General features: G+C 65.4%; 1 protein-coding gene across 4 annotated transcripts in view; it reads left to right on the top strand.

Moving 5' to 3' along the window:
* Positions 1-24,501, top strand: part of PTP4A3 (protein tyrosine phosphatase type IVA, member 3) — a 32,321-nt gene extending 7,820 nt beyond the window's left edge. Inside the window, exons 1-6 of one of the 4 annotated variants that reach the window (XM_027560716.1) lie at positions 8,102-8,191; positions 16,464-17,406; positions 20,209-20,301; positions 21,453-21,583; positions 22,121-22,195; positions 23,868-24,499. In XM_027560716.1, coding sequence (XP_027416517.1) covers positions 17,302-17,406; positions 20,209-20,301; positions 21,453-21,583; positions 22,121-22,195; positions 23,868-23,985 — 522 coding nt within the window. In that variant the 5' untranslated portion in view covers positions 8,102-8,191; positions 16,464-17,301 and the 3' untranslated portion in view covers positions 23,986-24,499. The other 3 variants (XM_027560717.1, XM_027560715.1, XM_027560718.1) reach the window with 3 other exon arrangements.
* The last annotated feature ends 1,390 nt before the right edge of the window (positions 24,502-25,891 follow it).

The raw sequence follows: 25,891 nt of genomic DNA, 5'->3' as shown, positions 1-25,891 counted from the left end.
CGGTAAAGAATTCGCCTGCAGTGCAGGCAACCCAGGAGACGTGGTTTGATCCCTGGGTCGGGAAAATCCCCTGGAGAAGGAAATGGCAACCACTCCAGTATTCTTGCCTGGAGAATCCCATGGACAGAGGAGGCTGGTAGGCTACAGTCCATGGGGCTGCAGAGAGTCGCCTCCAGGCAGCACACAGGTGAGGCTGGAGAAGAGGAGGAAGGAAACGGCGGGGGCCTTCCTTCCAGCCGTAAGCATGCTGTGTTTCCCTCGGCGTGATTCGGCTGAGGCGGACAGGACTGATTCAGCTTTCACCACGTAGGGAGTGGGGGTGGCGTGGGAGCCCTGGGATGCCAGCGGGGGACTGGCTCTGGGTAGATGCTCCCCAGATTCCTGGTCACCTCAGGTGGCCTCAGTTACTGGGCCCAGGTGCTGCCAGCTCACGGCCTGTGACAGTCCTCTCGCCCCCGACCGGGGATTCTGGGGAGTTTCCACTGCTTCACCCTCACCTCACGCTTGGCTCCGTGACATGCCTGGATCTGTGATCGCAGAGACCCCCTCATCCCTCTGGTGACTCCGAGAACCAGTGCCCATCTCAAGCCCGCCCGCCCTGGGGACCCTGCCCTTGCCTGCCTTGAGGCCTCTGCTCAGGCCGTGCCCTCCGCCCAGACACCCACCCCTGTTCGCCCGTTTGGATCTCTTAAGGCAGAAGGGGGACGGTGTGTCCTTCTGTGTCTGTTGGGTGCCGTCCAGCTTTCTCGGGACGTCTGTACCTGCCCTGGATGTGGGGGAGTCGCCTGGACGTGCCGCTTTGTCTGGCACGGATGGTGGCGTTGCCCTGTCGAACACCTCCCGTCTGTCTCCTCCTCTCTGGTTTTAATGCTTGGAATCAAGGGATTCTCCTCTGAACCAGCACTGCCGCCTGCCAGTGCCATCACAGGTGGAATAGGTCTCAGACCCGTGGTCACTATTTGTGTGACAGTTATGTTTTTAACTTCTAAAAAGGCTTTGACCGACCTTCCCCTTCCTTGAAGGCCAGCCCTGTCCTGCCTGGAACCCTGGAGGCCCCTTCCCTCACACCCAGCCTCTGGGGCCTCTGTGCCCCCGGGACCTGCCCGGGACCTGGGCAGCCTGGTGGGCCTGGGAAGGAGCTGACCAGACACTGCCACATGTGGCCCCCGTGCCACCCGGACCCTCCCGTGCAGCCCTGCTCCCTGGCAACGTGCTGCAGCTCAGTCCCCGTGGGTGAAGTGAGACCAGGCCTGGACACGACCCAGACGTCCTCTCTCCACACTGCGGACATCACTCAGCATCCTCGTCTACCTGACAGTGTGGGTGAGCCTGGGGGGCGTTATCCGGAGTGAAGGGACCCCGACGTGAAGGACCACAAGTGATTTACTCCGTTTGTGTAAAACGTCCAGAACAGGCAAATCCATCGAGATAGAGAGCAGATTCACTGTTGCCAAGGCCTGGGGCAGGGGGATGGGCAGTGCCTGCTGACAGGCGGGGGGTACCTTTAGGGCGTGATGGAAATGTTCTGGAATTGGTGGTGGTGATGACTACACGACACTCAATGTACTAAAAAAAACACCGAAGCGTGCACTTCCAGATAGCTAAAAGGAGGAACATCACGTTAGGTGAATTTTATTTCCATTAAAAAAAAATAAATTTAAACGGCTCCCCTGCCCTACACAGCCTGGCTTGAGCAGGCTCATAGTTAGTCTGGCAAATAGGATTAACCCAGCTCTGGCCCAGGGCTTCAGCAGGCAGGGGCTTGGTCCGCTCTTGCAGGAGAAAGTGAAGCAGCACCTGCTCGCTGTCAGGACGCCGGGCCCAGCAGGTGCGGGACCACAGGTAGGCATCCTTGCCCCTGGTCTGAGCAGATAGGGGACTGATGGCCTCGGGGCAGGTCGATGCCTGCACACAAAGGCCCCTCCCCGGCTCCGGGACCCCTGTCCCCCCGCGGCGTGGGGCCTGTGTTCTCTGTTTGGGATCTGTTGGTGCCTCCCCCGCTTTGGTCCCAGAGCCCAGGCGGCAGGGTGCCCCAGGGGCTTGGGCACAGAGCCGGGCGGGCACTTGGGCAGCCCCCGCTGTGCTCTGCCCCCCAGGTCCCCTGCAGGGGCTCAGTGTCGCCAAGGGGTTAGATGGAGCAAAGAGGGCACCCGCCTGGGGGCCTCTGAAGTGTGCCCCCTGCCTGGTCTGTCTCTGCGCATATATTTCTTTTTACATCGGCCTTGTTGGGTCTGGTGAGGAGCGGCTGCCCGCCACTCACACCCATCTGGCCCTGGGCGTTTTTACTGAATTGATTTACTGTGTTGTGTTAATTTCTCCTGTACAGCAAAGTGGCTCTTATACGTATGTATGTATTCTTTAGTCACTCGGTCATGTCCAACTCTGCAACCCCGTGGACTGTAGTCTGCAAGGCTCCTTTGTCCATGGAAGTCTCCAGGCCGGAATACTGGAGTGGGTAGCCATTCCATTCTCCAGGGGATCGTCCCAACCCAGGGATCGAAGCTGGGTCTCTTGCATTGCAGGCAGATTCTTTACCCACTGAGCCACAAGGGAAGCCCGCCGCATCCGTGTTCTCTTTTGTGTTCTTTTGCTTTATGGTTTGGCACAGGATATTGAGTAGAGTTCCCCGTGCTGTACAGCAGGACTTGGTTGTCTGACTCTGAGCATCCATGCCCGGCGTGGAGAAGGTGTCGCCAGGGGCCTCCCGGCCTCCAAGGTGCTGGCCGGCAGCGTCCCCTCTGAGTCCTGGCCTGGCTCTCTGGAGGAGGCTTGCAGGCCGCTGCTTCCTCTGACCGAGGGAACGGCTGGCATGATGCTGCCAGGTGGAGACAAGTCCCTGGGCCCTGGGGGCCACCCTCAGGCCAGCTCCCCTGGCCTCTGCCCCCAGCCCCTCCTGGAGGCTGTGGGGCTGTGCTGTGTGGTTCAGAGAGAGGGGCTGAAGTCAGCCGCTGGGCAGGAAGGGGTGGTGTGGCTGAGGCGGCCCGCAGCCATGCCCAGAGCCCCTCAAGGGAGCCGGGGCCTGGTGCAGACCCCAGGCTGGAAGGCACCTCAGCCCCGCAGGAGGCTCAGCCCCAGAGAAGAGGGTTTCCCACAGGTCCTCTGTCCCCATGGGTCCCTGCTCCCTCTCCGGGAGCTGAGCAGGTGCTTAAGCTGGGGGTACAGGCGCCCGGGTCCTGACGCCTGGCTGCCCCGGACATGCGGTGCCGGCCTCTGCTGCCTTCTGTCTGGGGAAGCCGCGCTGCTGGGGTTGGCGGGGCTGTGGGGGGGTGGCGCTGAGCTCGCCTCGGCTGGAGCCTCCCAGTTGCCCTCCCTGGCTGGGTATCCGGGCCGTTCTCCTGGCAGGGGACCCCGGCATCCAGGAGCTAATCCTGCCACCCTCAGGTCACTGTCGCCATGGCATGGCCCAGGTGGGGACACGGGGGAGGGGAGGAGTGTGTGCTCGGCCCTCGCCCTGCCGTGATGGCCACGCAGTGACTGCCAGTGTGGCCCGCCCGCCGCACCCCTCAAAGCCCTGCCCGCAGTCTTCATCGTCCATCCTCACAGACAGGGCCCAGGCTCAGAGAGATGCTCCCAGACACACAGGCGAGCAGGAGGAGGGGACCAGGCCTGGAGGCCCTCGGACCCTCGCGGCTGGGGCCCTTCTCTGGCCTAGCCTGCTGTTGCCGAGGTGGGTTCTGGGAAGCGCCTCGTTGCTAGTGCCTGCCTTCAGAAAAGTTCTGGAAATGCGCCGCTGACTGCCCGCCATCAGATAGCCCTGTGTGTAGAGAAATGAGGGCTCTGAGACACACTGCAGGAAGAAGGCCCCTCAGGTGTCCAAGGAACCCACTGGGAGAATTAGGACCCTGAATGTGGACCCTCCTGGGGATCCCAGAGTCCCATCAGAGCCCCCGTGGGTGCCCAGTGCAGTGGAAGCATCCAGGGACTCAGGCAAGGCTGCTCTGGAGGGGATCGTCCTTCCAGACCCAGGAGAACAGCCAGCAGCACCTCCATGCGGGATGAGCTTCCAGTGAACCCGTTTCACAGATGAACAAACTGAGGCACAGCGAGGCTGAGAGATGTGCCCAGCAGCACACAGCTTGCAGTGGGGAAGCCAGGGTGGGAACCGGGGCAAGCTCCCAAGCTCATGCTCTGCTGGGAGGGGCAGGCTCTGTGGACAGAAGCCTGGGTCTGGGGTGATGAAGGGGAACCGTCCCCTTCCCCTTGGCCCACGGAGAACCTGCCTGGCCTGGGAGTTCGAGTGAGACTGCACCTCAGGGCCTCACGTCCTCTCTGGGCCCCAGGTTCCCATTGGTCAGACGACCATTGGCACCCGCAAAGTTATGGGGGTGGTGGTGTTGACCTGCGTGAGGCAGGCGGAGCCCCAGGCTGGAGACTGTGTGACGAGGTGTTTCTGGGGATGTGGCCCGGCAGGGCAGGGGGTGCCCGTGTGGGCACAGGGGGTTCCTGCCACAGTCAAAGCCTCCCCTGTGCACTTGAAGTCGGAGCTGCTGGAGAGCGGAGCGCAGAGCCCCCGCGTGCTGTGGGCGGTTGTGGCGCTTTGTGCGGCCAAGGGCCCAGCACAGGGATTCGTGGCTGAGAAGGCCCGGAACCGCCCGATGAGACCAACGTGACCCGGACATGCTGATGATGCCAATGGGCTTTTTGGAAGGGAGCAGCGTGGGGTCCCCCGGCAGGACCCCTGCCCCAGATAGAGGCCACGCATCCTGCGGCTGGGACCTGCCTCGGCCGCCCCTCTTGCACCAGCTCTTTGGGGGCACTGGGGGGCTGCATCTCGCTGCCAGCCCGGCCCAGAAATAGCCATGACCTTCTGCACCCAGCTTGGCAGTGCCCAGGCTGAGAGGCCTACGTGCGCCTGGCTGAGGGCTGGTTATTTTGGACGTGGCCTCCTGAGGCCAGGTCAGCGCTCTTTCCCGCGGTTCCTGCAGGCCCCTCTGACGTGCGTCCACCAGGGCCTTGGCCAGTGGCCCTGGCCACCTCCGTGATCTCGCGCCCCCTTCCTGCCCGCCTGACCCCCAGCGGCCTTGCGCTCCGGGCACGGGGCGGGGGTGGGGTGGGGGGGGACTGGGCAGGCTCCGGGTGACGAGGCCTCCTGGAGCCCCGACATCTGTGGAGGCTGGGCCCCAGTTTCTCCTCTGGGGCCTGGTTGGAGGAGAAAATACACAGAAATGCCCACCCTGGGCTGGCCGGGAATGCTGGCTCAGCCCCTCAGAGCTGCCCTGCAAGGCCTGAGCCTCGGTTTCCTGATCCAGACGATGAGGGGCTGGGTGCCTTCCAGCACCAGTTTGGGGATGGATGTGGGGAGGGCCCCGCGACAAGGGCCCCGTGTGGGGCCAGTACGTGGAAGGGGCCTCCGGCCTTCTCCCCCTTTATGGGGATGGACCCTGGGTCCAGGGTCGGGATGTGCATGGGAGGTAAGAGGAGGGGTGAGCTGGGCAGTGGCTGAGGGTGGCCTGGGGGTGCTGGGGGGGCCCATGGATCTGGGTTCAGCCGGGCTGCAGGCTCCTGTCTTGTGACCCAGGCAGGGGGTCCTGCTCTGGCCAGGCTCCTGGGTGTGGGAGTGGACAGAAGAGACCATCACACCCTGATGCTCCAAGGTCCCTCACCCCTGGGCCCCCAAGGTCCCTGGCACCCTGCTGCTGGGGTCCTGGAGTAGGAGGGGCCAGCTCAGCTCCCGACCTCCCTGGTGGGTGCAGAGGGTTCGGGTGGGCACAGGGGACTGGCGGCCCTGCCTGAGGATACTGGGGGCGGCCGACCCTGCTCTCCCTTGGGAGGGGGAGCGCCTGCCACGTGCTGGCTGCTGCTCACTGCCCCTCTCCTCTCCTCAGGCTCTCCTGCCCACCCTCAGGGACCCTGTCCCCTCACTGTCCCCAGAAGTTAGCCATAGCTACTTCTCCACGGAGAGGGGCTGGGGGCCATCGCCCAGCTTGATCAGGATCCATCCTGCAGGGTGGGCTTTGCTGGAACCCAATCATGTGTGCGCACCCCACCCCCGCCCGGCAGGCTGCATGGCCGCTCTGTGGGCACTTATGTGGTGCAGTTCTGTTTTCTCATCCTGTGCCTGGCTGCTGGCTCAGAAGGCCCAGAGAGGGGAGGAGATGGGCCCAGGGCACTCAGCAGCCATGGGGGGAGGACTTCTGCGCCGTAGGCACCCATGCAGGCCTTGTCCCCTTGCCGGCTGAGGACCCCTGTGGGGTCTCCAGCTGATCCTGGCAGGCGAGGGCGGCCTCCTCTCGGGCAGTGAGGCTTGTTAGGCCACATGGACCGTCTGTGAGGCCCCGGCTCCCACCCCTGTTCTCTGAGGCCCCAGCATGGGAGCCCAGGGGTCCCGGATCTGCCTGTTGAGGGTCCCAGTGATGTGCTCATGAAACAGGAGGGGCTGGGGCTCTGCCTGGGGAGCGCTCAGCTCTTGGGAGGCCAGGATCAGGGGCCTCCTTGGGGCTCCGTGTTCCTGGCAGGGGCTTGCACTGGCGGGGGGCGGTGTGGGGGGGCGGTGGGGGGGATGGTGCCAGGGCCTCTCTGGGGCATCAGTGTCAAGTGGATCCGTGAAACTCTATGCCCTTCCCGGAGGCCAGGCCCATTCTGGGCATCGGCCTTTAGGGGCCTTGGAAACGGGGTGGCATGGTGCCAGGAGTCGGTGCCAGCCCCATGGGGCCCAGGGGGAGCGTGCCAGGGCTGTGGGTGCAGGTCTAACTCCGAGCGCGGGGCAGGCTTGAAGTTCTTTTCCTCCTGTCTAGAATCCCAGCATGATGGGCTCTGCATCCCAGACAACCAGACACCCCCTCCCCCCGGGGCTGGGGGCTCTCCAAGCAGAGAGTCTGGGGGCCTGGCAGGACCTACAGAACACCGCTCCCAGCCGCCCAGGTCAGCCCAGCTGCCTGTGTGAATACAGATGCCAGGGTCCCCGGGGGGGTGGGAGGCCTGGGCCCAGAACAGTGGACACCCCATGTCTGTGTGGGGGACCCAGGCAGCGTCAGGCCAGAGGGCTGGGGGGTTGCTGAAGAGGGCTTTGGGGGTTGGCTGAGGCACTGGGTAGTCACGATGGGCTGAACCTGGGTGACAGGCCCTTGGGGAAGGGCCTCCGTCTGGGGTGGTGGCTGGTGGGGACCAGCGGGGACCTAGCGATGGGGCGGGGAGGGGGAGGTTATGGGTGGCTGAATGCATGGCAGAGGGTAGGAACTGCCCCCGTTGCTCACCGGGCGGGGCACAAGCAGAGCATGGCCTCCCTCTGCCCCCAAGAAGTACAGGGCTAGGGGCTGGGTGAGCCTGAAATGCACACCCCACCCCGGCCCTGTGGGTTCCACCCTCCTGATGTCACCACGACCGGGGCAACATCCTGGTGGGGGAGGGGCGAGTGACCCTGACCCTGGGAAGCAGGAACAGCCCTTCCCCCGCGGCGGGGGTTCCCACTTCCCCAGTGCTTTTGTGGGCTCGGCTCCCAGGCCTGGCTGGGTGGGCTAGCCTGCCTGTGGGCTTTCTCCCCCACTTCCTTGCGGAGGAAACAGGACAACAGGAGGAACTGCACTGAGCTCAGAGGGGGCTCTGGGCAAACCTGGCTGCTCCCTGAGTAGGCTCGGGGGTTCCTGGGGGACTTCTTAGGTGGGGGGCAGACTGCAGAGGGCTGGGCTGTTTCTCTGAAGTTGCAGCGAGCTCCCCTCTGCAAGGAAACGGCCCCGGGGGCCCCTTTCCAGCCCACAGCAGGCAGTGGGGAGCCAGGCCAGAGACCTGGGAAGCCCCCAGGCTGTGTCTGGGAGCGCCCACCCTGCCAGCCACAGGCCCGGGCTGGGCCTCCGACCCCTCCCCGCTGGCTCTGCTGCCGCCCACCTGCCCCGCCTGTCTCCTTCAGCTCTGCCTGCCGGCAGTTACAGGGCCCTGGGGACTGTCCTGGCCCCAGTGGGCCCCAGAGCCTGGCCCACAGGGGAGGGGCTCTCCTGCCCTCTTCCCGAGACCGGGGTGCCCGCCGTGAACTCTGACTTGTGTCCTGGCCCACCCCGCCTCCCTGCTTGGCCGCCGGGACTGCCCTGGGAGCCCGGATCCTTCCCGGGCTGCCCCTGCCTGAGCCCCCGCCTCCTGGGCTGGCGGGCGGTCCCAGGGCCTTTGACGTGGGGAGGGCGGGAGGCCAGGCCGGGGATAAAGCTGGGCTGGGGGCGCGGCCTCTGCAGGGCTCCAGGACTCAGGACGTGCGGGACAGCGAGTGAGTGTCTGGGGCTCCCGGCAGGCTCAGGTGGGTGGAGACTGGGATGTGGGCACTGTGGGGGCAGAGCCCAAGAGAGCACAGGGCCCCCGGGATCCCCAGGCCTTCCTGCTCATGCTTGTGGCTCAGCGGGGAGCCTCAGTGGTTTCCTCCGTCCAATGGGGCAAGGGGGCCTTGTCCTTCCAGGCTCTGTGATGTTGCTGTGCGCCCTGGGCCTCTGGGGCGTGGCACCCCTGTCTCAGTGGTACAGGGTGAGGGTGAGCGGGACTGCTGGTCACACAGTCGGCAGAGGGACAGGGTCACGGTGCAGAGCAAGGCCCCAGGGCCAGCTGCCGGGGGGTGGTGTACAGCCTGGTTCTTCTGCCCCTTGGGTAGTGACCAAGACCCCCTGCACCCATGTCCTTTCTTGTTAGACGAGGGTCACGACACAGTGGCCACGTGGTTGGTCACGTGTCACCATGCTGGCGAGTGAAAGGAGGTGGCAGTCCTTGCCAGCCGGGGTGAAGGGGGCTGTCTGGGGTCACCCGGTCAGCAGGTGCCCTAGGGGGTGCTCTGGGGCTGGCGACAGCCTGACCCGCGTGCACCCACCGTGGTTGGTGTGGCCGTTAATGCGGATTTGGTCTCAGCCTCACAGTGACCAGCTGGGCCTCATCCAGCCCCCTTGTACCAAATGGATCAGGGAGGAGGAACCCCCAGCCCGGAAGTGAGGACCTCCTGGCCTTTGACTCCAGCTATCTTAGGGCTTCCTCAGAAAGCAGGTTCTCAACAAGCGGTAACTACCATCGTTAATGTTTACTGTTAACGGGTGGCAGCTTAGACTGTCAGCCCTTATTACCTTGGGTTTTAATAACCCCCTGAGGGGTTGGTGCTAACTGTGTTGAGCCTGAGAGCTGCTGGGCTCTGAGTTGAGGACGCGGAGCTGCTGACGCTGATGCTTGCTGCTGGGCCACTGTTGCGGCTGCACTGAAGGCCTCGTCTGTGTTAGCACGCCCCCGGGCCCGGGCTCCCAGCTGTGAGGTTCCCAAGACTCACTGGGGCGAAGAGAAGGAACCCGGGTCTCAGACAGCTCTGCTCTGCGTCTCCGTCTGGCCTCCATGTGGAACGGGGCACTCAGTCTTCCACCTCAGGTGGGGCGTGTGTAGGGTGAAGGCGATGGCGATGGTGGTGGTGGGCAGGTCCTGGACTGGCAAGCAGTGCTAGACCGGGCATGCTGTTCTCGCGGGGCTCAAGGGGGTCTGATGTGACCCCTCTCGGGGATCTGTGCAGTGCATGTGCGTCCTGAGTCTCTGCCCAAAGGCCACGTCCTGAGAGACCTTGTGTCTACCCCCTCACCCCCCGACCAGTGTTCTTTCTAACTCAGTCTATTACCTGGTTGTATGTCCTGCCACCGACCCCCACCCCACCTGGGGTCGTGGAGGTTTGCTCACTTTTGACCCCCCCCAGTGTCCACCCCCGGAGGCAAGGGGGCAGTTGCAGAGGGGTGGTGCTCCCCTGGGGGAAGCCAGGGGAGGGGCGGCTGGGCCGTTGGCCGGTGTGGTCCAAGTGGGACCTGGTAGCCCAGTGACAGGTGGCACTGTGAAAATGCCACATTCTAACCCTGCAGGTGACAGCCTGGGAAACAGGCACTGGGGGAGTGAGGTCTCTTTGCGGTGACCCCAGGCTCAGTAATGCCAGCTGCACGGGGTTAGGGGGGCACTCCCAGCCCCTCTGGGCAGCCACCGTATTATCCAGCCCACCTGTGCTGGGCAGTCTGGGAGGTGGTTTCTCAGGGTGGGGGTTGGGGTGCAGAGGGGTGGCCAGACGCCCCATCGGGGCGGGGGTGGGGCAGGAGAGGGCAGGGCAGGCTTTTTGCATCTACTGGTGACTTCTTCCTTGTGTCCCCCAAGCTCAGCCTAGCACCCGGCAGTGGAGGGAGATGCTCAGTGAACGTTTGTGACTTGGGTGAATGAATGAATGAACGGATGCTGGCTCCCCTGTCCCTCTTGGAGGAGTCCTGAGGTCCAGGGTGGGAGCAGGGGAGGCTGCAGGCAGGACCCGGGGGCCAGACTGGGCTCAGAGCCAGGGCTGAGGCCTCAGGTGGGGGAGGGGGTCCTGGTCAGTGGCAGGCGAACAGTAGGGCTTCAGGCAGAGGCAGGCAGCCCCGGGCTGCAGTCCCCTGCGTGCGGGCCACCGGGATGAGCTGCGGCCAGCGTGTCACCATGTGGCGGCACAGGCAGCCTGCCTGGGCAGCTGGAGCCGCCCCTTACACGCGCCACTGACCCTGCACGTGCCCCCGCCGTGAGCCCCCGCAGGAAGAGCTGACCAGCACGCGGGAGACGGGGCTGGCTCCAGTGGAGGCCGGTGCCGTGGTGGGCAGAGGTGACTCCTGCAGGGCTCCTGGCAGTCCTGCTTCCCTGCTGCCCTGTCCCCTCGTCGGAGCTGCCGGCTGCTGGCCACAGAGGCCCCGTTTTCCAGCCATTAGTGCCCACGGGCCCTCGACCCGGCCGGGCAGGGCTTGTCATACCTTTATCTGATGAGGAGCTGGGGCCCCCAGGGGCAGGTGGTCCCAGACAGCGTCAGGCTCAACCCCAGACCCCGTGGGCAGGTCGGCCCTCTGTCCGTCCCCTGCCCTCTCCTCTCGCGCTGGGCCCTTCAGGGGAGGCTCCAGGCCCCGCATGGTGAGGCCAGGCCAGCTGAGGCCAAGGTGGGGAGGGCCAGGGCCCCGGGAGCCTGGCTGTGGGGAGGCCAAACCCCTCACCTGGGTGCCTGCCCGGTGGTGCCATTGAGACCAGGGAGGCTTTGGGTGGGCCTGGTGGACTCGGGGTGGCCACGGGGTTCAGAAGACCCGAGGTGCCTGGTCTGAGTCACCTGGCTGCCTGCTCTGTGCCCACCACTGGTGACGGCCAGGCTGGGGCCCAGCAGCCTCACCCACACCCACCCACCTGCTCCTGAGTCCACAGTGGTGCTGTGGCCTGCCTGGGCCATGCTGGAGGCTGATGGCATGTGGGTGCCGGCCACTTGGGTTGACAAGCTTGCACCACGCCCCGGAGGCACCGTTAAACCCGGTGTGGTGAGGGCAGCCCTGTGCAGCGTCTGGGGGCACTGTGTTTGCAGCCCTCTTCTCATCCCCAGATCCTGGCAGAGAACAGGTGCCTTCCCCGGGTGGAAACTCAAGCCTGCTCCTAACAGCTCTGCTTCCAGGTCAGAGCCTGGGCGCCTCTTGACCGGCTTGGAGCTGGCACCACTGGAAAGTGGCTTCCCCTCCTGGCAGTGTCACCACTTACAGAGGAGGTCTCAAGCTCCAGAGAGAGCAAGTGACAGCCCCAGGCCGCACGGAGTCGGGGCAGCTGGTCGAGCCCTGATGGTGAGCTTGCCTGTCGCCCACCCCGGCCAGTTCTTCCAGGAAGCCTTCCCTGACCACCCGATCCTCCAATTCTGCCCTCCACAGCGCCTGCTGTGCTGGCTTATTCTGCTCTGCAGGGTGCCTCCTGCTGGGCCCCATCCAGGAGGCCCTAGAAGGGGCGGACGCATAACTCGGGGAGCTGCCCAGCGTGGAAGGTGCCGCCAAAGAGCAGCGAGCCCCCCGTCACCAGAGGTGTGCAAGCTGGTGATGAGCTGGCGTGGGTGACCTCTGAGGTTCCTCTGGACTTCAGGGGCTGCGATCCCGTGATGGTTTCTGGATGGTGCCCAGATCTGGAGCTCTGCCCAGGACGTTGGGTCATTTGTTCCTTCCACAACAAGTGGGGGGCCTCCTGGTGCCAGGTCCTGTGCGGAGGAGGTGGGTGGAGTTGAGCCCCTCCTTCCGGACACACGTTCCCTGGGGGGTGGGGAAACTGCTCTGAAGGGTTTGTGGCTGCAGGGAGGGCAGGTGGCCGAACTTGGTCAGTGAGGGGGCTGGACCCTCGGTGCTGTGGGCGCAGGAGTGGGGGGCTCTGGGGAGATTCCCCGGGGGTGGGCGTGGGCTCGGCCTGTTGGGTCCCCTCCCCTCCCCCAGGCAGCTAGTAGACTTGGGATTGTCTGGGAGGATTCCAGGAACGGCTCCTGCCCTGATAAAAATAGATTTCTCCGAAGGGCTTGGGATGGTGCCAGGCCAGCAGGTGCCCCCCAGGCCTGGCCAGAGCGGGTGCCCCCAGTGAGGGGGGGACAGGGGTGCTGGTTTGCGGGCTCAGCAGTCTGGTGGGCTCTGGGTCCTGGGTGTAGGTCCACAAAGCTGATGGGACCCCTCAGCTTGTATGGATGGGGATGCAGTGTGGCGTGGCATGAGAGCAGCTTGCCCAGGGGTCCTCTCTCCAGAGAGTCAGGGTCTCCGGGGGTCAGCAAAACTCAGCCCAACTTTGGTTCTTCTGCTTGTCGGCGGTGTGACTCAGGTGAAGTCCCTCGACCCCTCTGAGCTGCTATTTTATTAATAGAGTGTGGCTGATGGGCTTTGCTCATGGCATGCAGCATCCAGCACGGTGTCTGAGGGGACAAGCTCTCAGGAAGTCATCCAGGTGCGAGACTGGTGGGGCCCTGAGTGCCCAGAGCTGGCCTTTAGGAAGAGGCTGCTGGAAGCTGGGCCCTAAGAGCACTGGATGGGTGTCCTGGGCCAAGCCCACCTTGGTTCTGGGTGGAGGAGCCCTTGCCCTGGGGCTCCTGAGCTGGTGGCAGGGACCTGGCTTGGCTGGGGCGGGGCTCTGGTCGGCCTTTCTGCCCTGGACACGGCTGTCCTCTCCTCGCCTCTGCCTGCTCGCCTGGCAGGGGTGGGGGAGCGCGGGTTCCCGGGCCTGGCTGACACTCTGGGTATGTGTGTGGGGAGAGCCTGGGACCCGGCCCTGCTCTGGGCTGGGCCCCCGGCCAGTTCCTCCCACCCCGCCCCTGCGGCACTGACCGATGATTGCAGGGGCCAGGCTGGCTGGCTGGGAGCTGGGCTCAGAGCCGGGTTCCCAGCGAGGCAGGGCCTCTGGGGACCCTGTGTGCTGGGGGCTCTACCCACCCTGCTCCACCCCCTTCTGTGGGCCCCCGGGCTGGCCGGGGCAGGTACATGGTTGCCTGTGGTGCCCGGCTGCGCGCTCTCGGGGCTCACAGTCTGGGGAGCGCGTGTACTCCTGAGCTGGTGCTTCCGGGAGGTGAAGCCAGCACCCTGCTGGGGGTTCAGGCCTGGGCCCAGGGGAGGGTTTCCCATCACAGAGTGCCTCCTGGGGAGGGGACATGTGCACTGAGCACTGGAGGATGAGCGGGAGGTGGAGACCCTCCCTAGGTGATGACTGCCTCCTCGAGTGTCCCCCTGCCTCAGTTTCCCCACCTGCATACTGGGGGGTTGGGGGGGAGGGAGTGATGGCAGCACCCCCAGGGGTGTGTCGAGGGTTCAGTGAGGGACAGCAGGGTCGGTCACACAGTAGGTGCTCAGGAAGTAGAGAGGTCCTGGGGTTTGAGGCTGGAGAGCTGGGCAGGGCTCTGAGCAGGGCCAGACCAGGTGTCGGTCACCATCCTTCATCCTGTGGGCGTCAGCTTCTGGAGCCCACCCGGGCCACGAGGCACCCTCCTTTCCGTAGCTCGCCATCCGGACCTGCACCGAGGTCCCCGCCAGGGCCCCGGCTCCAGCTGAGCTCCTCCGGACCTGGGGCAGCGCCGGCTCCCTGCTGGGGGAGCCGCTGGAGGGTTCAGGGCACGGCGGGAGGAAGGCGGGGTGCGCGGGCAGCGCCCCCGCCCTTGCGTTTCCCCTTCCTCCGCCGGCGCTTCCTCTCCCGGCCCGGCCCTCTTTGTTTGCCCCGGCGTGCGGGCTGGCCTGTGGTTATATTTAGGCGGCAGGTGTGGGAGTCACTACCAGCAGGGTCGCCCGCTGGTCACGGCCACGACGCCCACGTGATGCCCGGGCGCTATAAATAGCCCCCCCGCAGCCCGGCCGCCGGGCGTCCGCGGGGAGGCCGGCGGGCCCCGCGCACTGAGTCTCGGCCGCCGCGCCCCGGCCCTGCCCGGCCCCACGCGAATGGAGGCAGCGGCAGGACGCTTGCCCGCCGGTGAGCCGGGGCGCGAGGGCGGGGGGCGTGCCGGGAGGACCCCAGCCCCGCCCCGGGGAGGAAGCCGTGCCCTCAGAACGAGCCCCTCCCGCACCCACCCTACGGTGCGTGCTGCGGGACAGGGGGTCGCCGCCCACTGCCCCACCCGCGCCCTCCCAGCCCGATCCTGCGCACGGTGCTCCCACACACCCCCCGCTTAGCTCTCCTGGGACCCCAATGAACCCTGGCCCTGCAGCCTTCCCCCATGTCAGACAGGGTCCCGGGTCCACGGAGGCTGGCACTCTGGAAGCCCTTTGGAGTCAAACTCCAGCTCCTCGGTCAGCTGTGCCACTGGAACTTGAGGCTGGGAACTCCCATGGGGAGCTCTTCCCGGGCCTGGCCTGCTCAGGGCCCTGGAAGGTCCCCCAGCCCGCCCTGGCCTGTTTACTTGTCTGTGAACAGGGGCCAGGCGGGGCCCTCTCCTAATGGGTCTGGAAGGGAGGACTGTCAGGGACATAGCAGAGAGCTCAGAGCCTCGTGCTGGGCAGCTGGGGCCCCAGGACAGCCGTGTGGGGCTGGTGGTGGGAAGGCAGAGGGAGGGGCCTCGTGCTTCCAGGAGGGCTCCTGTGTCCCGGGGTGGAGGTGAGGGTGGGTGTGAGGGGTACCGGCTGGTGGACTTGGCTCAGCCCTGCCTGGGGGCCTGCTCGGTGACCTCACAGTGGGGGTGGTATGGTTAGGAAGAGGGGCTCTGCCACAGGGGGAGGCCGCAGGCCTGGTTGAGCCTGGTGGGACAGCCTGGGGGCAGCAAGGGGGCTTTCACTGTTTCCCTCTCACCTGGGGGTGGGGCCCTAGACGTTGAGGAGACAAGTCGGGTGTCTGGCAAGACCCCAGCCCAGCTGGGCCGTGATCTTGGTCCAGCCTCAGCCCAGACCCTGACCCCATTCCATCTAGGGCCCTGACCCCTGCCCCCAGCCAGCCTGACCCTGGGCCCCTGCCTGCAGGTGACAGGTTTCACATGGGTAGGACTGTGGGGTGGCTCTCCAGGGACGCTGGCAGGAGAGCCAGGCCGTCTGCCCTTGCCCACAGGGTCTCCCCAGGTGTCCAGAAGGTTGGGAGGTGGCGGGTTGGGCCCTCGGGAGAGGCCTGTCGTCCTATGGCTTCCCAGGGCCCCTTCCCTCCCTTCCCTCTGTAAACAGGCATGCCCGGGGACCTCCCGCAGCCCCAGGAGGGCAGGTTCTCACGTGCTGTTCAGGGCGCCTGGCGGCTGGCTCTTTCCTCGCCTACACTCGGAGTGGAAGCGCGCTCTGGGATGGTGCGCGGTCCCTTCTTCCTGCCTTTGACCTCCTCCCTGGGGACCCCCACGTAACCTTCCTGAACCGGGCGGGGCAGAGTGTGAGCCTGGAGCATCTGTGGAGCCGCCCGCTGCCCCCACCCCACTGTGTCTGGGTCCCAGCTGCAGGCCCGGTCTGCACCCTGGCTGAGGCTCCAGGGGCCCAGCCGGCCTGGTGGGCAGCTGGGGAAGGGGGTGCTGGGTGGGGCAGAGGTAAGAGGTGTTGGTTGGGTGGATGAAGGACCTGCCCGGTAAGCAGGTGTGGATTCTGACAGCGGGGCCGGGCTGAGCCCAGTGGCTGGAGGGGTCTGCTGAGGGGGAGAGACAGGGGGCCTGGAGGTGCTTGGCGGCCATCTCTGGGGCCCGGCCATGCGCCTCCTTGAGGCCCTGTCATGGTGAGACCCCAGTCCCGGCACCTGTGTGGTCACCACCTTGGCAAGCACCTGGCGGCCGGCCCCGGCCTGCGGGCTCCTGTGGGCTGTCCCTGCTTCTTTGAGCTCCTGGGGGGCAGTGGCTTGTTTGCTTCCATCGTGTGGTCAGCCCTGTGGGTGAGTGGTGGACAGTGGCCTGGGGCAGAGGCTGACCAGAGCCTCCGGTTTCCATGGGGGAGCCCTTGAGAGACGTGTGAGGTGGCTCGTGTCTGTGGGGGGTGCTGCCACGCCGCCACCACCCCCCACTGTGCTCTGTCACCGTGGCCTCTGTGCCGGAGCCCCTTCCCCCGAGGACGGGGGGTGCTCCAGAGTGATCTGGGCTCAGAGACTCCGCAGAGGCCAGAATTCCACGGAGGAGGGAGCTGACCGTCTGATGGCAGGGGCGGGGCGTTGTGGAGGGGCCCGGGCTTCGAGGGGTGGCTCTGTCATCACAAATGCCTTGAAATTGTGTGTCGGGGTTCAGCACACTCGTGGTTTCCCTGAGGGGGAAACCGAGGCCCGGTGAGGGAGGGGCACGGGCCGGGACCCCTTTTCATTGCCTTCTCCCCGCTCCCCAGACGCTGCCTGCCGCTGACCAGCCTGGGATTTATGGAGAGGCCCTCGGGGGGCAGCCCTGAGTACTGCCGCGCCCAGCATCCGCACCGCGCCCGCTGCTGAGGCCCCCGCGCCTCCGGCCTCACCATTGCCCTCGCCCGCTCATGGCCCCCGCCACCTGGCCCGGGGCTGGCTCTGCGGCCTGAGCCCCCCGCCCCGTTCCAGGACTTGCCGTACCCCAATGGGGTAACGTGACGGAGGCCCCGCGTCACTGCCGCCCACTGTCCGCCTGCGGCCGCTGCCTGCCATCCCCACCCCACGGCGGCCCCGTTGGTTCAGTTTCAAGTTCGTTCTGCCTTTAAATCCTTGGCGTCTGGGGCCTTGGAGCAGAGTGGCCCTCTAGCCGTCCACCGATGCCGAGGGGGGTGTCCCCGGCGACAGGCGCAACGCTGGCCACAGCTTCGGCAGCCGGATTCACTTTGGGCTTTTTAAAGTTTTTTTTGCTGAGGTTTTTGGTGGTTTTTATTTCTGCTTTTGCGCCCTAGTAATCCTCCAGCCCTGAGAGGCAGGAGCTTGGACTCGGCCCGTTTTACTTCTGGGGGCTCTTTTGTTCTTTCTGTGTTGTAAAGTGTTGGGTTTTCTTTTTTTAATCATCCACCCGTGATCCGGGCAGCATCCTCCCCCCACCCAAGTATTTGCACAATATTTGTGCGGGGTCTGGGGGGCAGGTTTTTTTTTTTTTTTTTTTTTAAGCATTTTCTTTCTCTTGGACAAGCACAGGGATCTCGTGCCCCTCGGGTTCTGGGGGGTGGTGGGCCCTTATTGCGTTCACATCCCCAGCCCCATCTGCGGGCAGCAGCCATGGCGCGGATGAACCGGCCGGCCCCTGTGGAGGTCAGCTACAAGAACATGCGCTTCCTCATCACGCACAACCCCACCAATGCCACCCTCAGCAGCTTCATCGAGGTGAGCATCCGGCACGCCTCATGGCCAGGCTGGGGGCCTGCGAGTGAGAGGAGAGCTTGGGATGACAGGCCCCCTGGGAGTGGCACACGAGGGTGTGTGTGGGGCTGGGGTCTGAGGGCTGTGGGGGTCAGTGGGGTGGGCAGTGGGACCCGTGCCGCATGAGCAGAGACAGGTGCGGAGATAGGAGGTGAGACAGGTCTCGCTTCCTCAAGACGTCCCTGTGTCTGGTGCGGTCCCGAGCCCTTTGATGGCCATCTGGCCTCTGTACAGAGGCTGAGCAGGAGGAGAGGGGGGTGGTGGTCCCCCCAGGAGAGGACCGGCTGCTTAAACAGCCTGGAGAAAGCAGAGCGGGGACAGGGCATGAAGGCCAGCTCCACAGCCAGCCCAGGCTGCGGGAAGCCCATGGGCTCCAGGGACTCCTTGGGTTGGAACCCGGCTGGGAGCTCTCAGCACAGGTATCTGTGTGAGGAAGGGCTGGGCAGCAGTCCAAGCCAGTCATAGGAGAGAGTGACCACTGTACCCCGAGAGCCAGCTGTTGAACTGTCTGCTGCTCGTGGCCCCGGCAGACGGAACCAAATGTTTGCAGAGCCTGCCGTTCTCCGCGGGGCTCCTGGAGGAGACTGGCCTCTGCAGTGCTCCTTGCTGTTTACAGAGCCTGTGACTGTGTGCTGCGCCTTTTGTGATCTCAGACCTCCAGCCATTCCCTCTGCAACAAGATATAAGCCCCTCTGAGTGCTCCTTATGGTTGAACAGGGGCCCGGACACAGGAGGACTTCAGCAGCTGTGTAGACGCTAGACTATGGAGGGAGGCAGTGAGCACCCTGCCGCCGGGAGACCTGGACTCTAGACATTGAGTCCACAGGGGACCCTGTGGAGGAGGGCTGTCCCCCTTCATGGCCCATGATTGGGGTCAGGGCTCAGAGTGTGACCAGTGTCAGGAGTCAGAGTGTGACCAGGGTCAGGGCTTAGTGTGTGACCAGGGTCAGGGTTCAGAGTGGGACCAGTGTCAGGGCTCAGGGTGTGACAGGGCCCAGAGTGTGACCAGGGTCAGGGCTCAGAGTGTGACCAGGGTCAGGGCTCAGGGTGTGACAGGGCCCAGAGTGTGACCAGGGTCAGGGCTCAGAGTGTGACCAGGGTCAGGGCCCAGTGTGGGGCCAGGGTCAGGGCCCAGAGTGGGACCAGGGTCAGGGGTCAATGTGGGACCAGGGTCAGGGCCCAGTGTGGGACCAGGGTCAGGGGTCAATGTGGGACCAGGGTCAGGGCCCAGTGTGGGACCAGGGTCAGGGTTCAATGTGGGACCAGGGTCAGGGCCCAGTGTGGGACCAGGGTCAGGGCCCAGAGTGTGACCAGGGTCAGGGGTCAATGTGGGACCAGGGTCAGGGCCCAGTGTGGGACCAGGGTCAGGGCCCAGAGTGTGACCAGGGTCAGGGGTCAATGTGGGACCAGGGTCAGGGCCCAGAGTGGGACCAGGGTCAGGGGTCAATGTGGGACCAGGGTCAGGGCCCAGTGTGGGACCAGGGTCAGGGGTCAGTGTGGGACCAGGGTCAGGGCCCAGTGTGGGACCAGGGTCAGGGCCCAGTGTGGGACCAGGGTCAGGGGTCAGTGTGGGAACAGGGTCAGGGCCCAGAGTGTGACCAGGGTCAGGGGTCAGTGTGGAACCAGGCTTAGGGCCCAGTGTGGGACCAGGGTCAGGGCTCAGAGTGAGACCAGGCTCAGGGCTCAGAATGGGACCAGGGTCAGGGCTCAGTGTGGGACCAGGCTCAGGGCTCACAGTGGGACCAGGCTCAGGGTCAGAGTGGGACTAGGGTCAGGGCTCAGTGTGTGACCGGGGTCAGGGCTCAGAGTGGGACAGGTGTCAGCACTCATTCTGTCATGAGGTCTGGACCCAGCCTGGTCTGGGGGGCAGCACCCTCGGCTGCAGGCCCAGAGGAATCTTTGGTGCCCCTTTGGCTCAGAGCCCTGCTCCGCCCCCTGCACTGCTCCTGCCTCGCCCATGCCCCGCCCCTGCCCCACCCCTGCCCCTGCCCCTGCCCCGCCCCCTGCTCCCTGCATTCTCAGAATAGCTCTGTGCTCTCCTCTCTGTGTCCAGTGTCCCTGTCGCATGATGAGCAAGGTCCAGCGACTGATTCCTCACTGCTCCTAAAATAGCTGCCGGGAGCAGGTGGGGGTGGGTGCACGTGGACCCCATGCAGCAGAACGCCCCCACCCCGGCGTATAAATATCCCTGCGCTGGCTGTGAACTGCCTTGACCTTTCCCCGGGTAGCTTGGGGCTTCCCCACTGGTGTATGGGGCTTGGCTCCCTCCTGGGCGCCCTCTGGGCAGGTGCCCACCCTCCCCGCCCCGAGGTGCCCCTCCCCTGAGACCTTGAAGGCCCCCGTGCGGGGTCTGGCTCTGCCCCTGGGTGGACCTGTCCCTGCAGCCTGGGCTGGGAGGGCTGCTCAGAGCAGGACCACATGGGGGCTCACGTGTGGGCTCTGGTGTCCTTGCCCTGCCTGGGGACCCGGGAGCTTGGTCTGGAAGTTGCTGGCGTGCTCTGGGGTCCCAAGCATCCGAGAGGAGGGAGATCGTGCTGGAAGTTGGGCTCCCAGCTGTGTCGCTTCAGTGGTGATGCGGGTGGGTGGGTCACTCTGCCTGCCACGGGGTGAGCCCAGGGACACTCGCCCCAGAAGCATCAGGAAGAGCTGTCCCACCCCTGCAGGTCCCTGAGCCGCTGGCGATTCACGCTGGGCCCCACCTTTGTGTCCCGTTGAGGGCCGTGGGGTCCCCCACCCAGCCGCCTCTCCCTCCTCCCTCCCTGCCAGGACCTGAAGAAGTACGGGGCCACCACCGTGGTGCGCGTGTGTGAGGTGACCTACGACAAGGCCCCGCTGGAGAAGGACGGCATCACGGTTGTGGTGAGGGCTGCGTGCGGCGGCGTGGGGGGTGGCTGGGCCCGGGCGGGGAGGCAGGTGTGTGTGGCCTTGCTGTGCGCCCGGCTGCCCCGCAGTGTCTGTGCGCAGGCTGCATCTCTAGAGCGTCGGCGCTGTCTCACCGCGCTGGGCGTCTGGTCCTTGTCGCCAGGCAGCGGGCGCCTCCCGGGGGGTGGGCTGGGTGCACCTGGCGGGTCCCTGGGGAGGCTCTCCCGAGGCTGTGGGGAGGGACCCTTGGGCGGTTTCCTTGGTCCCTGGTAGTGGGGACCGGCGTCCAGGCAGCAGGCCCCGTGGGATGGGCCATGTGGTACCTGCCCTGTGGGGAGGCCCCCGAGCCAGGTGACGGTGACGAAGGTGGTGAGAGGCGCCGGAGCCTTGGGATGGACAGGCCTGCCCCTTCCCCGCTGAATGACCCAGGGTCCTCCTGTCTAGAGCGGGGTGCCTGAAGGGCTCCAGGTGAACGCTGTAAAGTAGCCCGGAGCACAGGGGTCAGCGCTTTCCCACGCCTCCCCTGCGGCAGGAAGGGCTTTGGGTTAGACACACAGTTGCCAGGCAGACCCTTGTCCTCCAGGGCCCCTCCAGGGGTGCTGAATCTGGAGTCTGGGAACAGGATCAGATGCCTGGGTGCCTGGCCTCGGTGGACACATGGATGCACCCCTGGTGCCAAGCAGTGCTGATTCTGGGGCAGCCCCTCTGCCCCGCGTGAATGTGCTCCGTGGGAAGTGCGCTGTCTCCAGCCTCAGGCTGGCCTGCTCTGTGCCGCTGTGCTGGGGGCTGGGGACATAGACAGGCCTGTGTCAGCCACGTTCATGGACCAGGCCTCTTGGGTCTGTGGGCCCAGAATGGCTCAGGCTGGGTGAGTTCAGAACCACAGCGTGGACTGACGAGAGGGGAGAAGGGCTCCCGGGGCTGCCCCCCAAAAAGAGCAGCGTGTTCTGGGAAGGCTTCCTGGAGGAGACGATGGGAGGAGCCTTGCAGGGGGGGGCGCTCTCTGGGGCCTGTGCCCCGACCGTCACCCTCGGGGGGCTCCCGATATCCTCCTTGCTTGTCAAAGCGCCCATGGGCAGGCTGGCCTGGGCCCCAGCTCTCACCCCACCTTCAAGTTGGGGTTCCTCACGGGCTGCTGCCTCCTGCAGGACTGGCCGTTTGATGATGGGGCACCCCCGCCCGGCAAAGTGGTGGAGGACTGGCTGAGCCTGCTGAAGAACAAGTTCTGTGATGACCCCGGCAGCTGCGTGGCTGTGCACTGCGTGGCTGGCCTGGGGCGGTGAGCCAGTGGGGCAGGGCAGCTGGCTTGAACTTGGGGACCTCTTGGCCTGGCTTGCCGTCAGGCGTGGGTGCTGAGCCCACATCATGTGACTTCCTTCTGGGGGTTGGGGGGCGGAAGTTCTTCCCAAAGTCTGACCCTGCTCCCCGCTGCTGTGGCCGGGACTTTGTGCGGGAAGGAGCTGACAGCCCTGCCCCTCCCCAGACACAAAGACCCCACACCTGCCAGCTAGTCATGGGAATTGTGAATGTGGTTCGTAACCGAGAGTCAAGCTCTCATCCACGGGCAGACCCGAGCCCAGCACTTTGCTCTCCCTCCTTCAGCCCTCCCACTTACACATTTATACATGAGGAGCCTGAGGCACAGAGGTGGCCTTGCCCACCTGGGGCCACACAGCAGGCGCAGGCGGAGCCTGTGCCCTCCATGGGGCGGGAGCGCCACTGGGGAAGCCTGGGCCGCCCCAGGCCCCGAGGGGGAAGGCGTCGGGGAGGGCGTGGGTGCCCGGGCCTGGGTGACCTGGCCCTGCCGTCCGCCCAGGGCTCCCGTCCTCGTGGCGCTGGCCCTCATCGAGAGCGGGATGAAGTATGAGGACGCCATCCAGTTCATCCGACAGTGAGTGGCTGGTGGGGAAGGGCGCTGGTGGGTGCAGGGGTTCCTTATCCTTCCCTCCCTACCCCGCAGGGGCCCAGGGCCCCGCCAGGAGGCACTCCTGACCCCTGGCCCCGTGCCATCCTCTGAGGCCTTCCCCAGTTCAGGGCAGCCTCCTGTGGTACCAGCGTACCCCTCAGGCTGCCTAGCCCCGACTGAGGACGGGTCCCTGTGTGTGGTCTGCTCCCCAGACTGGGAGCAGAGAGTGAGGAGAGGCTACACGCAGTGCCTGGCTGGTCCCCTCTCTGGGGCCCATGGCTCCTTCAGCCTGGGGTGCATCAGTCCGCACTGGCCCTGCGGTGCTGAGTAACAGGCCGGTCCAAACCCATCTTTGACACAGGGAGCTGGGGCAGACACCTCTTTAAGCCTCCAGCACTCCTGACGTGGGGTGTCACTCCCTTCAGCTCTTGGGAGAGGAGGAACCCCCAGAAGCCATCCAACCCAGCCCAGCAGTGAAAGGAGCCCCCCCGTGCCACCTGCCCCAGCTGCCCCAACCCCCCCGGGACAGCCGACACCCCAGGATCTTTCAGGACTGCCCTTCTGAAGCCCTGGCCCCTGGGCCCTCTGCGCCCCATTCTCAGCCCCCATGGGGGTCTCCCAACCTCCTCTCCTTGGGGGGAGGGGGCTCCTGTCTGCTGCTGCCCCCAGGAAAGGAGCCCTGGTGGAGCAGGGTCCCGGGGTGGCAGCAGGGACAGTGGGGTGGGCACGGAAGACCTGAGCCCTCCCCCAGCCCACCCATTGTGAGTGTGTATGTGGGAGACTCGTGCACCGTCCGTGCCTGGGTGTCTTCTTGTGCTGCTCCCCCGACGACAGTTCCCAGGGCACAGCCATCTCTTTCTCCCAGAGGCAGGCTTGTTTACCAGTCAGGCGGCCAGCCCTGCGTGTGCCCGCAGGAGCTCTGGCCTCCTCAGGACCCTGGCACGTGCGCACACACACCAGGCACACGGTTTCTCTCCGTGAGCCTGTGTGCAGCTCTGTGCCTTGGCACAGATCTGAGGCGGCCCCAGGGTAAGGGCCAGGCCTTCACCGTCACCTCTGCCCCACGTACCTGAGCCTGCGGTTCCCTAGTTCCAGGCCTGTGACTGGGGGCTGGGCCCAACCTGGTGACTCAGAGCAGCACAGGCTTGCTCCTCCCCGGCCCACGCATCATTGACCAGTGCCAGTCCACAGCCACGTCCGAGGTCTCGGGCGGTGGGGACCTCTGGAAGTGCCTGGTGGGCAGTGCTAGGTACCCCCACACCCAGGCACCTGAGGACCACCTCCTGTCTCCTCTCCTCTCCCTCCCAGCCAGCCGGCATGCCAGGCTCCAATCCCCATGGGCTCTGCTTTCGGGGGGTGGGGGGTGGTACCCAGGTAAACACGCGGGCCTTGGAGGGTGGGGACCTTGGGGTTGGGGAGGTGAGGCGGTCAGCCTGGAGGAGCGATAGCCAGGTGACCTGAAGGTCAGCGGCGGTGGCTGCAGTGACAGTGATTCTGGCGGAGGAACAGCCCGGGCAAAGGCCCAGAGGTGGGAGGACTCTGTGGGTCACGGGGACCCACTCCAGCCCCTCTCGCCTCTGGGGCCTGCAGCTCTGGGGCAGGGTGGGCGGCCGAGCCTGGGTCCTGCCTGACCCCCACCCCGGTCCCGTCTGCCCAGGAAGCGGCGCGGAGCCATCAACAGCAAACAGCTCACCTACCTGGAAAAATACCGGCCGAAGCAGAGACTGCGGTTCAAGGACCCCCACGCGCACAAGACCAAGTGCTGCATCATGTAGCTTAGGCCCTGGGCACCCGGCGTGGGCTCAGCAGGGCTCCCGCCACGGGCCGCCCTCTGCCCCTTGCTCCCAGCCCCCCAGCACACCTGCACCCACACCCCTCGCGGGTGTCTTCTGTCTCTGCTCCCTCCCTCTGTCCACCCAGCAGGTGTGTGTGTGTGTGCATGCACACGTGTGCATGTGCGTGCACCGCTGTCTGGTCCAGCCTTCCTTTTGTCTTTGCCCGCGTGTCTGTCTCTCTGTGCCCTGAGCCCTCACTGTCCCTCTGAGGCTTAATCCCCCCCAATCTCCCTGCCCTATGTCCCTGGCTGTCCTGTTAATGCCCTGCCCACACCGCCTCCGGGCAGCTCTCCTTCCTGGCCGGTTTGTTTGGGGGCTGGTGTATTTTTTAACCACTGGGCCCAGCCCCTTGTCTGTGGCCCCTCACCCTGACCTGTTCTTGGCACCTTAAATTATTGGGTCTGGGGCAGTCAGGTGTTCTGGACACTCGAAGGCAATAAAACCAGACCCTGTGGCTGTGTGTGCCTGGAGAACGGGGTGTGGGCGGCCTTGGGGGGCTGGCGGGACCCAGGGATGCTGCGGGGCGCGTCCCCTCCTGCCGGCTGTGCTTGGCCGCCCCCTGGCGTCCACGCTGGGTCCCTGCACTCCCTGCCTCAGGGTGGGGCCGTCCCAGATCAAACACATCAGGGGCTGAGGCCCGAGTGGGCTCTGCCCAGTTGCCCTGTTGCTGTGTTGGGGGCCGGGTCACTGGCATTGCCCCCGTGCGGGACAGGATGGGTCACTTGGTAATTATTCTGGGCCATGTGTCCGGCGGGGTGGCTTCCTCATCCTGCCCCCTACTAAGTGTCCTGACTTCAGTCTTAGAAGCCCAGAGAAGGGAGGGGGTGATGGTGCCCACTGGGCTTGGGGTGGAGGGACACGCCGACTCCTCACCCCGGAGCGGGGAGGGGAAGCTGGAGGGGTGGAGGGTGACCCCGGGGTTCCTGGGGTGAAAGGTCAGAGTGTGTTGGGGGCTGGGCCTGCTGGAGGGCACAGATGTTGCCCTGCTCCGTGAGCAGTTCTGCTCTCGCAGAGCTGGGGGCCAGCCCCTCCCTGGGGCAGGTTGGCCGCACCTTCCCGGGTGGGATGGTGGCCCACCCACCAGGTCTCAGGCTCTGTCTCCCGCCCCTGGCCTGCTGTGGCCAGCCTGGCAGTCAACTGTTGCTGCTGGTTAGTGGGGCACCTCTTGTGTGCCCGGGTCTAGAGCCTTCCACTCTGCTGGCAAGGCCTGTGCTCCCTCAACTTCAGGCTTCACCTGTCTCGGTTCCCCCTGGGGGTTTATCCAGTCACCATTGGCTGCAGAAGCCTCTGGGGCCCAGGCCTACCCAGCTCCAGGCTTTTACTAAGACCAGACTTCCCAGGGGCAGGATGAACTGGGGTGGGGCAGGGGGACGTGCAGGAGGCCCCACTGCTCACTGCCCACTGTGGGGAACCAGGAAAGCCTCCCTTTAAGGGGAGATGGCACCCCCCCCCCCGAGCTGGGCTCAGGGGACCCTCTTCCCACCCAGGGGTTGTAGCAGAAGTGGGGTGGAGGGCATCCACAGGGGCCTGTGGACAAAATGGGGAGCTGTGAAAAGCCAAACCCACCCAGAGCCCCTCCTCAAGTGGTGCCATTCAGAGACTCGCAGACGGGCGGGCAGGGGCCCAGCTCTGCCCAGGGTCTTTTACTCCTCTCCCCGGTCATATTGAACAACACCAGTGAGTCTGCAGTTGCTGTATTTTTTTCAACCCACCATCCAAGTTGTGGGGCCTCCTGGGTGCAACCCCAGGCCTGTCCCGAGGGGCTCACAGTCTATGGGGAATGGTGGGACAGCCTGACGAGGGGTGGGGGGCCTTGTTTGGCAGGCCCTCGAGGGCCAGGTCACGT

Source organism: Bos indicus x Bos taurus, chromosome 14 (assembly GCF_003369695.1).
Source record: "Bos indicus x Bos taurus breed Angus x Brahman F1 hybrid chromosome 14, Bos_hybrid_MaternalHap_v2.0, whole genome shotgun sequence".
Taxonomy (NCBI): Eukaryota; Metazoa; Chordata; class Mammalia; order Artiodactyla; family Bovidae; genus Bos; species Bos indicus x Bos taurus.
The sequence above is the reverse complement of the archived record's forward strand: the minus strand, read 5'-3'. Positions and strand labels throughout refer to the sequence as shown.